The following is a 13,714-nucleotide window of genomic DNA, read 5'->3' as shown; positions in this document are numbered from 1 at the left end:
AAGAATATATACACTTTATGGGGTCGGAACGCTTCCTTCTGCCTGTTACATACTTTCCGACGAATCTAGTATACCCTTTTACTCTACGAGTAACGGGTATAATTAAAGGAATATAGCACAAAAATCCAATCCAATCCAACACAATTCCCAATCGGAGAAGCCCCTATTCCGAGAATAGAAGGTTAGCATTTACATATTGATATTTTTTAAGCCCACAATCTAAAGTTTTTGGCTTGCATCGATTCCTACTTTAAATACCTCGTTGTAAAGGAAATTAGTAACAAAAAGAACCTTGAATCAAAAGTCTATGAAATACTTCAAACATTTCCACTAGCAAAAACTATTATGACCGATAACGAACCGAGTTTCACATCGGCACAGTTTAAATCTTTCTTACAACGTTCTGGAATATCAATACATTATCCAGACCCCAGACATAGCTTGTCTAATGGACAAGTCAAAAGTGTCCATTCAACCTTAACAAAGATAACTCGTTGTATTAAAGACGAGTACCGCCTCCAAGATTGTTCTGAAATTACAACTTAACAATCCACTCAGTGTCAAACCAAAAGCCTCACAACATCCTTTTTAACAAAACTAATTACAGTGACTTACCAGTAAAATTACAGATAGCAGAAACTAAAATGTTAGATTATCAAAATAAAAATAAATTAGAAAATAATTATAACGTAGAAATAGTATACGATAAAAGATTCGGAGAAAGAAACAAATTAGGCCCAAGGTTCAAGAAACAAGTCGTTCAGGAAAACTTACCAAACAAAGTAATAATTAACAAATACACCAAAACAGAAATAGAATTAGAAATTCCAGAATCTAAAACTACAACTGAAACCATTAAAGAAAACGAGGCCCAAAATAGTATTGAAATAACATTTGCAGAACACAACAATAGCTCAAATGTAATAAATCGGAGCGATTCATCTTAGGAGGGACAGAATTAACTATATCTTTAATTAACTATTCCTATTAATATTTTAAACATTTTATTTTGGCAAAGCTTGATACTGAGTTCTCACAAGTTCTTATCACATAAACATTCCCACACTCGTAAGACTAAACATCCGCTAGAGGATCCGCGACCCCATACTATAAACGTCGCCTTTGCTTCCAAAATTTCCATACTGATCGCAGCAATCCTACTCGGTCATTAACTTCGAAATCAAGACTTCGGGAAATGACGAGGACAAGCTTTCAAAAGTTTCGATCCGAGGTATCAAGGGAAGAGAACCAACTTAGGCTTGGGCAGTCGGAACATTAGCTTAAGATATCACTGTCGAAAATAATTGTGAAACTAAAGTTTAAATAAAAGATTATATTTTAAGTTTAAATAAAAATTTATACTTATACTTTTGCAGAGGGTATTATGATTTCAGTCAGAAGTTTACAACTAGTTCCCATAGAAAAAATAAGACATTTTTCTTTTTTAAAACTATATCTTTGGCGTTTTTTAACAAATAACCTCCTACGCTTGGAAATAACACTTTTTAATTAGTTCTGAATTTCGAATTTAATTTTATCGTAATCGGACGACTATATCATATGGCGGCCATAGAACGATCGGAAAATTAATATGAAACAAATTATAGCTTCGGTGATTTTTGACATATTATCTTATACTATTGGAAATATCATTTTTGGTATTTTTAAATTTAATAATTATAACTGCAAGGGTATATAAATTTCGGCTTGCCGAAGTTAACTTCCTTTCTTGTTTTTTTATTAAATCGGTATCCGTTTTTGTAATTTGCATACTTGCTGGATTACCTCCAAGGCCGCAGTCTGGGAGTGTATCACGCTCACATTCGGTTGTGATGTAAAAGAAGGAAAAACAAAGTATACGAGCATCGCGATCACATCTGCTATACTGCAGGATGGTATCAGTGCCGTGTTGAGTCTCATCGTATCTCCAAAGCTACCATTTATTTCGTCGATCTGCTGAAACTCCGGGTAGCACCTCTCGAAATCTTAGGTTGATGTTGCAATTGGAGTCGATAATGGCAAGGACTCTATCGATAGGGCCATTTGAGTATTAATCCCGGTTCGCTCTGAGATTACCTTAAATGGCTCATGTGTGCGATGACCCAATTTTGGGTCAGATATTAGTATAGTCGCAGCCATATTGTCTAACCAGGCAGATGCAGCTGGATGTTCTAAGATAATTTTTTTTGCTTAAAACTATATAAAAGTGAGTGATAGGAAAGTTAACATGTTAGTTTGTTATTTATTAATAATCATCAATAGGACAGCCGGGGTCCCAACACAAAGGGCCCGGGATATTTACTTGGGAGTTCCACGGATTTCTGCGTGATTTCGCCATACATACCAGCCGCGAATTGGGCTGCCAGCAACCGGTGACCGTTCGACCCGCACAGAGGACCAGCCAAATTCGCTTTTCGCAGTCGACGCCGACGACATCCAGCATTTCCGGTGAGTCCGTTCCGGACTACCACGTCCACTTTGTCTGGGGAACTTCCAGCCGTCGCATCGCGGCGTTGAGAAATACCGCAATTTTGTCGGGCGACCGAACCTCGGACTGCCCTTACGCAACTCACCGTAGTGCGCCAGTTTTCCTTTTTGGAGACCCGTATTGCCACTGGTATCCGGCGAGAAGTCTTCAGTCCGGGCTAAAATCGCCCTCCAGCCCCGGCCCAGTAGTGGCTGAAATTTAGGACAATTAAATACACGTGTACCTTGATTATTGATATTGATTTCCCTATTTAATTATGAATTTATCCGGATTTAGACCCGAGACCCTTATTTGTCTTCGTCGTTTGCCTAGAATCTAAACGGTCGCGAGTATTCGTTAAATGGTATAGTTTACAGTGCAGTTACGTATCTCTTGGCCTGTCCCTTCTTTTCCCCAGGACCTTCTCAGGATTAAGTGACCCGACACGCGCGCCTCGCGTGTGTTCCTCTTGAGGGCCGTGTTTCTGTGACTGGTAGAGCATAAGGTCTTGAAGGCTGAGGAAGGATAGATCGGTTAAGAGGAGCATGAATATAAATATGAATGTATATATTTATATATATATAAATGCTTGTACTTACCATATTCATTAAATATTTGTAAAACCAGTAATGTGTGAGTAAATTGTCCCAGTGGCGGAGGTGGAACCGTCGTAGTCGCGACCGACCGAGAATGGGTGGTGCTCTGCAGCATCTTGCGCGCATCCTTGGTTGGGTGGGAGCGCTTGGCTAAGTCAACGATAGCCACCAAATTTAACCCATTTTTTTTTTTTTAAATATTAAGTTACTTCCTTCCGTGAAGAGGGAAGAATTATTTGGCCGCCCCGTTGGAACGGGTTAACGCCACTGCCAATGTATGAAATTAAATTTCAAGAAAAACAAAATTTAATGGACAGCTATGTAAATAGCGTGCAGTAGTTTCTGGTGATGTTATGATGACGATGAACGATGAGCGATGACGATGAACGATAAGCGATGAAAATGTTATCAATGTGTGTGAGAAATTTTAATTTTAAGATTTTGTGAGTTGGTATAAGCGTGAATGGTGTTATAGTGTATTAAATGAGCAGTGTGGAGTGTGTTGTATTAGATATTAATATTAGCAGCTCGAATGAAACTGGTAATCGATGCCCAATTTTCAATTGGTTCATTTCCAAGTAAACGATAGATATCGTTATATTTAAGTAGTGTTGGATAATTCTGTCTTGTTGGTGTATATTTTGAGCAATTTAACAAAATATGCGAAATGTCTTCATTAACGTTGCACGAATCGCATAGGGCGTTATCGTAAACTTTCATTTTGGAAAGTGTGTATTTGTCAAAAGCATGTCCGCTTAAGATTCTGTTTAGAGTCTTCGTTTCTATACGGTTGAATAGGTCTTCTTTGTTTTTAAACCAAGGCTTGGAAGTGGTATATGGTGAGAGGAGAGAGTAACCCTTGTTACGCTCTAATGAAAACAGACTGTATTCACGCTCCCAGTCTTGTTTTATTTGCGCGAACATACGATTGATTGCGTCCTTAAGGGTCCATCTGACGGGTGCGAAAGAGCCGTTAATTCTAGAATTTTTAGCCGCTGTATCTGCGAGATCGTTTTCCCAAATATTGGAATGGCTTGGAATGTGGTGAAATTCTATGGATAGCAGGGTTGGATTGTTTATGACTTTTTTCAGAATGCATTGAGAGATGCAGTTTTTGGAGTTCGTGTTCTTTATTGTCTGGATGGCACCAAGACTGTCAGTTAAAATTGCTATTTTGGAGAACTTCTTTGAAATACCGAAGTCAATGGCTTTTTCTAGGGCTGTGAGTTCAGCAGTCAGCGACGATAGTTTTTTGTCGGTGTAGAAACTTTTTATCGAACTGGAATTTAAGTGAACAAAGGCACTGCCTGTAAAATTTTCCTTCACAGAACCATCCGTGAAGATGATTTCCATATTTTTTGAGGTTAAACCTCTTATTTTTTCTTTAAATAAAGAGAGAATTATAGTCTCGTTTGCCATTTTTTTATTCGTACAAGTACCTTTAAAGAAATTTGTGTCAACTGAAATCTTTCGTGTGGACAGAGAATAAGGACAAATAGGAGCAATACTATCCAGGATATTTTTAAATTCAGCATAAATTCTACTGTAACTAGTATTTTTGGCTACAAAGGAGTTTGACAGAAGCGACGCAGATGGTAGTCCATGAGCGAACGGTTTGGCCAACTCCTTCGCTGTAGCGAATTTAATCCTATAAGCTGGAGGAAGTTCAGCTGCAAGATTATAAATAATATTAATTGGAGTCGATTTAATAAGTCCTAAGGCCTTTCTAAGGTGGAAATTAGCATGCTTATTTATGTTGTTTTGTACTGATTTTGATATGTTTGAAAAAGAGGAGCAGGCGTATTCATATCTAGTTCTAATAAATGCTTTATAAAAAAGTAGTGACTTGCTTGGATGTACTCCGAAGCGGCAGCCACTGAGCATTTAAATAAACATATTCGTTTGATTCGATTTAGAGATCGTTTTATTTACATGCTGAACAGACGAGTTGTTTGAACTTATGACTCTACCTAAATAATTTATGCTATTTACATTTTTTAAAATAATATTATTGCACAAGATACTTAAAGGTTTTTCCCTTAGATTAAAATGAATGGTGGCTGATTTGTCTGGATTAAAAGTAAGATTATTAATATTGCACAGTTCCATAAATCTATTTACTTTTTGTTCTAATTTCTCTTCAGCCATCGAAAAGACTTTGTCATAACAGACTAGAAAGAAGTCGTCAGCGTACTGGAACAGAATACTGTCATGGTCATTACTTAAGCTGTGAAGCTCAGCTGTATATAAATTAAAGAGGATTGGACTCAGACAACTACCTTGACTAACTCCTTTGTTTACAGTAATCTCTGCAGTACCCATAGTGAGAACTCTTTTACTAAGGAAGTTTATAATGAAATAAATATGATTGTGGTCGAAACCCAAACTAACTAATTTGCTACCCAGAATAGGGATATTGACGGCATCAAAGGCTTCACTTAAGTCTAAAACCGCTGCGGTAACGTGGAAACCACGAGCTTTTAGGTTGGCTATGTTATTTAGTACATCGTTGATGCATTGGGCAGTAGAATGGTTTTTTCTGAACGCATAGGATCTTGGTGGCAGAATTTTATTTTTATTAATGTGCTCTTCCATACGCAATTTAATCAAACCTTCTAAGCACTTAAAAGTCACACTTAGAAGGCAGATAGGTCTGTTGTTGGTAATAATTGAAGAGTCTAGATTTTTTTTGGGAACAGGTATAACCCTTATTTTCCGCCACTGATCTGGAATAACACCATTGTCTAGAGTAATGTTTAGCAGGGATACCAGTTTTTCTATTTGACTTAAGGGTAGAGATAGAAGCATTCTGTATGAAATGTTGTCAAGACCCTTAGCCGAGTCTGGGTTACGAGAGTTTAGGAAGTCAAGAAGTTCACGCGCTGAGAAATTAGAGTTGGTATATCTATAAAGCAGATCAGGAGAAAAAGATACGTCAGGACACATCGCAGTGTTGGGAGCTGTGGCTATTTGATTGAGAAAATCTCTATGTTCTGAGTCAGATATTGCACTGTTTGACGGTTTAATTTGTTTATAAAGTTTAAGATTTTTGATTATGTTCCACATATCTTTCAGAGAAGAGGGGTTGGAAATGTCTTCTGCCAGCTTATTGAGGTTTTCTTTTCTCATTTTATAATAATAGTTGTTAAGTTTTTTATTACTGTTAATATAGGCAATAGCATCAGATTGTAGTTTGGATTTAAAATATTTTTGTCTGCACGCGTTTCTTAATCTAAACAATTTTTCACATACCTCGTCCCAATACTTTTTTGGAACATATCTATTGTTTGTATTTATTTTAATTGAATTATTACAGTGTATTGTTTGGGATGAGTTAGAAATGCTATCTAACGTTGTAACTTGAATTTTGGAAAAGTCTTTGATTATTTTATTATGGTTAAATTTAATAATATTAGTCGAAGCAGAAATTTGGTCTATTTCAATTAAGATTGGGAAATGATTGCTATTTGATATTTTAGAATTTATTGAGGACCAGTTAGAACAAAGATTGCTACTATTAATGAAAGTGAGATCGAGTGTTGAACTATAGGATGGGTTATGAGAGTAAGTTGGAGAGCCGTTGTTAAGGCAAAAGAAACCGGAGTGTAAGAGGGAATTTTCTAAAATGCCGCCTCTGGCATCTTGAGTATTATTACCCCAAATGCTGGATTTGGCATTAAAGTCACCACCTATGACAGTTAGACCACTCGATTGAGCAGCAATAGTAAATAGATCATCGCAACCTTGTTGAAAAGAATTAATGTCTGTGCTGGGAGCAGCATAGACACTGAAAATATTAATATTATTTCTTAGGTTAATTGTACGGATACCAATGACTTCTAAGCTAATATCACAGTTGATTTGTTTAAAGCGTATATGTTTTTTTAAGTAAATTCCAACGCCTCCATAACCATCGTTACGCGGCTTACATACAAAATTATAATTTGCCAAGCTACACATGGAATTATTGGAAACCCATATCTCTGATAAAATTGCTATGTCTATGTTGTTGTTTACTAAGAATAATTCTAGTAATTGTTTGTTATTATTAGCAGTTAAGCTCTGAATATTATACTGTAGGATTTTTATTGTCATTTAAATAATATAATTTTATGTTTTATTTTCAAATGAAAACAGATAGACAAATGAAAGAGAAAAGAAAAACGAATAAATAAAAAACAATTAATTTAACAGGAAAAAATAAGTAAATAGATAAATAAATAAATAAAAAAGTTATTATTCAAAATTAAACAAGTTGATTAATTTTGAACAAATCAATTTTTGAGTTTGTAAGTGCTATTCTGTTTCTTAAATTCTCTAAAAAGTTTCTTGATTCAGCTACTAAATTGGTTGTTTCGTTGACTAGTAATGAGGATATTTCAGAAGCTAATTGATTTAAACTATTCTCCGCAGCTTCAAGAGCTGGATTGTCTAAGAAAGGTTGACTAGAGGGTGAGGAACTAGGTGGATTAGAATGAATGTGAGAAAACTTTTCGTTTGGAGTGTACTCATGTTCATGAAGAGCAGCTTTCCAGCTGATCATAGTGTCGCGTGAATTTTTCTCTTCGTTTTTCTTGTTAAGAGAGTTCTTAACAACCTTATTAAAAGGGTTTTGTGCAAATATTTGTTGGGTAGCTATTTTGGTATTATTTTGTAACACTGGAATGGCAGATTTTCTTTGCCATGTTGGCTGGGGGAAGTGGGTTAAGTCGTTGGTGTCGACTTCATCTAAAATTTGGAAGAGAGAGGGGTTTCTGGATAGCGTACGCTCTCTTACGAGCAGGGCACTCAAGAGAGGTGGCTGGGTGATTTTGTTTGCAGTTGGCACAAACGAGTTGATTACATTGTTGTTCTCTTGAATGCGAAAGAGAACATTTACTGCATTTTTGTTCAGTTTGTTTACAATGCTGAGCAAAATGATTAAATCTAAAACAACGAAAACATTGACTAAAAGGAACATATGGACTAACATTAATTTTGGTGTACAGGAAGACAATCTCGTTGGGAATTTGAGTACCTTTAAAAAGAATCTTAACCCTAGGAGTGTTAATAAAAATATCTTTATTGTCTCGGTCCTTAGTCTTCACACGAATTATTTCTTGAATAGGTACTGGAGAAGAAATGTACTCCTTAAGTTCAGAGTCGGAAAATTTTGTCGGAATATTAAAAATAATACCCATTTTAAAAATGAAATGCTTAAGAATTTTAGGTTCGTAACCATTACTTTTAAGATTTGAGGACAGGATGCTATTAGCTGCCGTTGCTGACTTGCACTCAGCCTTGCAGCGCCCATAACCAATCTTATTTACTGAAATTATATCTTTAATATTTAATTTTAGCAAGACAGCATTTAGTTCAAGAGGATTTATAGGAACTCTTCTAGGTCGATTTTCGCCATTGGTTTCACCAATTTTGTCTATGTAGACCACAAAGGGTCCCTTGTGAGCGCTGCTGTACGAGTATCCGTTGTTTTCCAAATTTCCACTTTCTCTCTTCTCTTCTTTGCTAGCAGGATCCGTTATAGCTCTACCACTTACTTGGCTGGTTGGACTCGGATGACTTACAGGGTCATTGACTTCCTTCATCTCAACTTCTTCGCTTTCCGATTCCACTAAATTATTATCCGTAGGTTTTTTCTTTTTATTTAAGGGCGATAATTTCGGCCTTTTAACGTTGCTCAGCTCCGAGTAAGGGTTTTTACCCTTGGCCTCGGAGGAGGCCATTTTTCTTGGAGTAACTTTACCCGTAATTGATTGTTTATTTAACCAATAACAACAGACAAATATTTATAAAAGGTATTTAAACGTATATATTACGTTATATTTTTGTTTTGAAAAAAACAGAAAAAGTAAAAATCGGTTAGTATCACACACTGCTCAAACACCTCCGTTGCATGCAACAGCACGCGAATGTTTTAACCCATTTTCCCGTCAACATTTGCAGGACCTTTGTTTTCGTTTTTGTTTTTAGTGATGACCGATAGATTAGTGATGTGAGACGGCAGAGTTGTCGATATTTTAGGTTGCGAGCTGTGGCATTAGGGGTACCCTGCCCTAGGATAAGACTGAGCTATCGGCACTGCCACCGAAAAATGTGCAGTTCGTAAAAAACTATTCGGGCATTAAAAAACGCGCACCGTGCCCCGCATCGCAACCATTATTGATCCCCACTTCACAAAAGACGGGTTTGAATTATCCTACAATGCTGAGCAAGCGGCAAAAGCTTTGGAGCAGGAACTCCATAGTATAATCGAGAAATCTCCGAGTGAAAAATCCACAACGCCTATGGAGCCTACACCACCAGTTAAACCACGCCCTTTTAAGGTTTTTCCATTCCTTAATTCTAAATTAAAAGCGAAGATAAATTCACCGCGAGCCGACGCTGTGATCCTAACTAAGACAACATGTCGAAAACTAAAACGGGCTAAAAAACAGATCCGACGAAAAACGTTAGCCGCGTATTTGCCTCTTGCTCACTCCTACGGTAAGCTCGCGGTTTTCGTCGATGTGAGTACTAGACTTTAGGCGCAATTCTGTTACCGTCCTAACAATGGCCGCGTACAGCAGAACAACATGATAACTGAATACTAATCCATCAGTAATCAGTGATCAAGTTTGTTCTGCTGAACGACGTTAATATAGTAAAAAAAAATTCCTGAAAAACTCCAGTATGCTATTCCATTGTTTTCTTTAATTATTCCTAGTGTAAGGTTTTGAGAATCACCTTATAAACAAATGTCTTTTAAATTAAATTCAGTTTGTAAAATCGAACTCGGTTGCCTCCACAACTGAAGCATTACGCACAGCAATCATGGATATGTAAAAATCAAAAAGGCCTGAACAATTGTAAGGAATTTAACTTACTTTATAGTTTTTTAATATTAATTTTGTGAATTCTTATTGATATTTCACCCATCGATACAAGCCACGGAAAGGTAGTGTACTATTTTTACGTTCCTTTTTTACTGGTCATGATGCAAGAATTTTTGCGTCATGTTAGTAATCATGTGCGTTCAGCAGAACTATGGTAAGAATTCCATCAGTGATCAGGCATCGTTCTGCTGAACGCGACCAATGTTTCAAGAAATTAACTAAAACAGATATTCTGGGTATTCCCTATACTGTTAAATTGCTGAATTGTTGAATTTTGGTCAGCTGTTAATTAGCTGTTCCATACAAAGTCAACTCTCAGAAATTTCAGCAATTCAACAGCTCGGGGCTATTGAAAATTTTGTTGAATTGCTGAAAATCAGAGTTGTCGCTGTTCTCGACTAAAAGTAAGAGGGTAACTCTGGTCACTTGTAAACATGGAGGAATTGCAATCGTATAAAATATGCAAATAAAGGATATCTGATATGATGCTGCCTGTTAGGAGTTCTAAAAGCTTAGTTTTTTGGTTTACTCTCGGCATTTTTCGTTATTTTAAACATAATCTTTGGTAAACACGGCCTGGCAATTTAACAATCTGACAAACGGCTGACATCTTAAAATTAAAAATTCAACAGGGAACTTTTAGGGTCGTTCCCTTAATTGCTTAAATTTCCTGTTGAAATTTTAACAATTTAGCAATCCAACAGTTTAGGGAATCCCCTGATCGGTTATACAAAGAAAAAAATCATTCAGTCCAACCACCACTGGTTTTTAGCCAGAAACTTGTCCGTTTCGATATTCATACCCATTCCTACTATTGTTGAACACGATTCTGCAAATAGTGATGATGCCACCAAGCGATATATCGATGGTAGAAAAAAAACCAGTGGCACCCGCAGCACAGCCACTCATCGATAGCAACGATATTGTCGTCGCTGGTTTTACAGCTCTACACGGCACGGGTAAAGGTTAGTTCTCGTCTCTATTTTCCGAAATATTCTATTTCGATTTTCACATCAAAATTCGAGCCGTGAACCCAGCTTTACGCTCTATTCCGTTCCGTCTGACCCCGCAGGCTCAGCTCAGTCCACAGCTCGCTTGCCAATTTAGGATACACATCCCCTTTTAAAGGTGACGACAACGGCGCTTGCATAATGAAAATCTGGACGTCAGAGCACATATTCAACCACCCGTGGGAGACGGTCACGCAGGCTGCGTGGCGCAAGTACCCGAACCCTATGACTCCCTCCATTATTGGCACGGACGTTGTCGAGCGGCGGGTGGTGGATGGAGTTCTACACACACACAGACTGGTGCAGTCCAAATGGTACTTTCCCAAATGGACGCACGCTCTGATCGGCACGGCCAAGACGTGCTTTGCCAGCGAGCGCTCCACGGTGGACCCAGAGCGTAAGCAGATGGTGCTGAAGACGAACAACCTTACATTCTGCCGCAACATCAGCGTCGACGAAGTGCTCTACTACGAGCCGCATCCGGCGGACGCCAACAAGACGTTGCTCAAGCAGGAGGCCACCGTGACTGTCTTCGGCGTCCCGCTGTCCCACTATATGGAGGACCTGCTTACCTCGATTATCAGCACTAACGCAGGCAAGGGTCGGCAGGGCTTGGAGTGGGTAATCGGGCTTATCAACACGGAGGTAAAGGGCATCGCCCGCGGCACGGACGAAATTTTGCACAGCACACGGCGCTCCATCGACGAGGTCACGGAGAGCGCCAGAAAAAGCATGGACGAGATCAGCGCGCAGGCCGCCAAAGCGGCGAAGGCGATGCACATAACATAGGTCGCGACGAGGCGACAGTGCAGGCTCGCGGGGAAGCTGTTCATTAGTGAATTATTTTAGATGGTCATCGTTTAAGTACTACAATTAACTAATGGCAAGATGGACATCTAGCAACGCGTGGTGGATCAACAATTACTTATTTTCTCTAGGCATTAAGTATATTTTTTTTACCAACTCCGTTCAGTCATGTCTGGTGGTTGGCGGTCGATAAGAATTGCCCTCACCTGGCAGGGTGTGAAGGAACTCTCTCTAATGGTAGCACATTTTTATGTAAATCAGTATACATAAAGTAAAATATAAGCTTTGTAAGCCTCAGCAGAAATGGAAGAACGAAGAGCGCAATTAAACTACAAATTTGCCTACAACCAATTAGTGTCAAGATCAATTTCATCAGGGGTGCCACACTAATTGCTTAGTGCTGAACTCGTGTACAATTAGGGGTAACTTCCGTTTCGTTCCAAACTCTGTTTTCGTTCATATTTTGCAAATCCACGTATGTATTATAAGCAGAGCTCGCATATAATAGTTGACCGTTTCTTGCAGTCACCGAAAAAACGTTTTTTGAGCACCACTTGCACAAAAAGTCAGGCAAGAACAGTTCACCAGTGTCTCTTGAACGAATGGTCTGTGCTCAGCCAAAAACCAACTTCGTGTTTCCTTTTTGCTGCCCCTCAGTTCAAAAAAAAAAAGTTTCACTTGTAAATCACCTTGTTAATCCCGTGGGACATGTCCTCTTGCACAAGTGAAGAGCAAGTGCCACTCCATATAGAGAATTGTATGGGACGTCCGCATTTTTGAAGTCCCACGGGATTTCATTTGTTCCTTATACTCATTTTTCGTATAGCCTGTCACCTACCGGTGACACGTGCCACTTATGAAAATTACAATATTTCCAATGAGTTTTCTCTTATGAAAATCTAGAATTTAAAATACATACAAATTAATTATTTCACTTGCGAATAATTAAAAAAAAATTATTTTTATTTTTTATTCACTAAGTTACAACTTTACAACTTTTCCTTAATACCGACTTTTATTCTACTGTTCACAATATTTCTTTTATTGAACCGATCTTCTCGGATGCAAAAACGGACTGCTCTCCCCCTTCTAAATTGAATCGTCCCGAAGTGGAAGTGTCGGATAAACTGAATTAAGATGATTTGTCAATTTGACTATAATTTCATCCTCAGGGTACTTTCATTTTCGGACATATTATTTTCGGGTGTTATTTCAACATGAATTTGCCGTGGTTTGAATATTAGATATTTTTTGAATATTCAAAATTATATTAATTACATATATTAAAGTTAATATGATCAGTATTAACGTTATTGGAATTTGTGTTTGCTTAATTTGAATAAATTCCGAATCATTTGACATAAGATATTCGGATACTAAAAAATCATTATACTGTTTAGCAGTGATATATATTTTATTATCTTATGGTCAAGATTAGAGTAGGGTATATTATTTATTGTAGTAGTACTATTAAAAGTAATTAAAAATGACACATTTTAATGAGTATTATTAACCATTTATAAAAATGGCTCCTTGGATTGGATTATATTCCCTGATTTTATTACAAAGGGATTTTTCTCCATTTAGTAGCCTAGTAAAACAAGTATTTTCTGGGCTTAAAGTACCATAATTATTAAATATTTCTGTCTTAAAATTAGAAATTACCTAATATCTATTGTTACATTTAGCGACATGATTATCAATTAACAGTTTTCCATCATTGTGTGAGATGAATCTTGCGTTATACACTACGCAACGGTTTGTTATGATGGGGTATTTTGTATATATAACAATTAATTCTTGGTGTATGGCGATTTTAAATTTTGATATATCTAATATGTCAGTAATTACTACAGGTTTCTGTTCGTGTTTATATATTTCTTGGATTTCTTCAGCGTTCAGAATTTTAGTGTTGAAAACATCTATTTTCGCTAATGTAATTGTATTCATTAAATTCATCAG

The 13,714-nt window shown here is 37.3% G+C and overlaps 2 protein-coding genes across 4 annotated transcripts; one reads left to right on the top strand and one right to left on the bottom strand.

Moving 5' to 3' along the window:
• Positions 1-941: 941 nt before the first annotated feature.
• LOC139354531 (uncharacterized) lies at positions 942-10,579 on the bottom strand. Of its 3 annotated transcripts, none has more exons than XR_011605508.1 (3): positions 3,067-4,368; positions 1,786-2,982; positions 942-1,291 (listed from the first exon to the last, which is right to left on the bottom strand). XR_011605508.1 is itself a non-coding variant. In XM_070998788.1 (3 exons), the coding sequence occupies exons 1-3, from the start codon at positions 3,176-3,178 to the stop codon at positions 2,735-2,737; spliced, it is 303 nt and encodes a 100-aa protein (XP_070854889.1). In that variant the 5' UTR covers positions 3,179-3,470; the 3' UTR covers positions 2,223-2,734. The 3 variants fall into 3 exon arrangements, 1 of the variants encoding a protein (XP_070854889.1); XM_070998788.1 differs by lacking the exon at positions 942-1,291 and having other exon boundaries at positions 2,223-2,796; positions 2,854-2,982; positions 3,067-3,470; XR_011605507.1 differs by lacking the exon at positions 942-1,291 and having other exon boundaries at positions 2,713-2,982; positions 3,067-10,579.
• A 180-nt stretch (positions 10,580-10,759) lies between these two features.
• Positions 10,760-12,099, top strand: slmo (PRELI domain containing slowmo). The gene is made up of 2 exons (XM_070998789.1): positions 10,760-10,900; positions 11,008-12,099. The coding sequence occupies exon 2, from the start codon at positions 11,087-11,089 to the stop codon at positions 11,732-11,734; it is 648 nt and encodes a 215-aa protein (XP_070854890.1). The 5' UTR covers positions 10,760-10,900; positions 11,008-11,086; the 3' UTR covers positions 11,735-12,099.
• The last annotated feature ends 1,615 nt before the right edge of the window (positions 12,100-13,714 follow it).

This window comes from Drosophila suzukii (assembly GCF_043229965.1).
Source record: "Drosophila suzukii chromosome 2 unlocalized genomic scaffold, CBGP_Dsuzu_IsoJpt1.0 scf_2c, whole genome shotgun sequence".
Lineage (NCBI taxonomy): Eukaryota > Metazoa > Arthropoda > Insecta > Diptera > Drosophilidae > Drosophila > Drosophila suzukii.
Note: the sequence above shows the minus strand (reverse complement) of the source record. Positions and strands in the feature narration are given on the sequence as shown.

Coding starts and splice junctions, on each gene's coding strand:
- LOC139354531 (XM_070998788.1), bottom strand. CDS start 3,178: ATGCTGCAGAGCACCACCCATTCTCGGTCGGTCGCGACTACGACGGTT. Junction 2,983..3,066: donor ACAAATATTTAATGAATATG/GTAAGTACAAGC, acceptor ATCCTTCCTCAG/CCTTCAAGACCTTATGCTCT. Junction 2,797..2,853: donor AGGGACAGGCCAAGAGATAC/GTAACTGCACTG, acceptor TTTAGATTCTAG/GCAAACGACGAAGACAAATA.
- slmo (XM_070998789.1), top strand. CDS start 11,087: ATGAAAATCTGGACGTCAGAGCACATATTCAACCACCCGTGGGAGACG.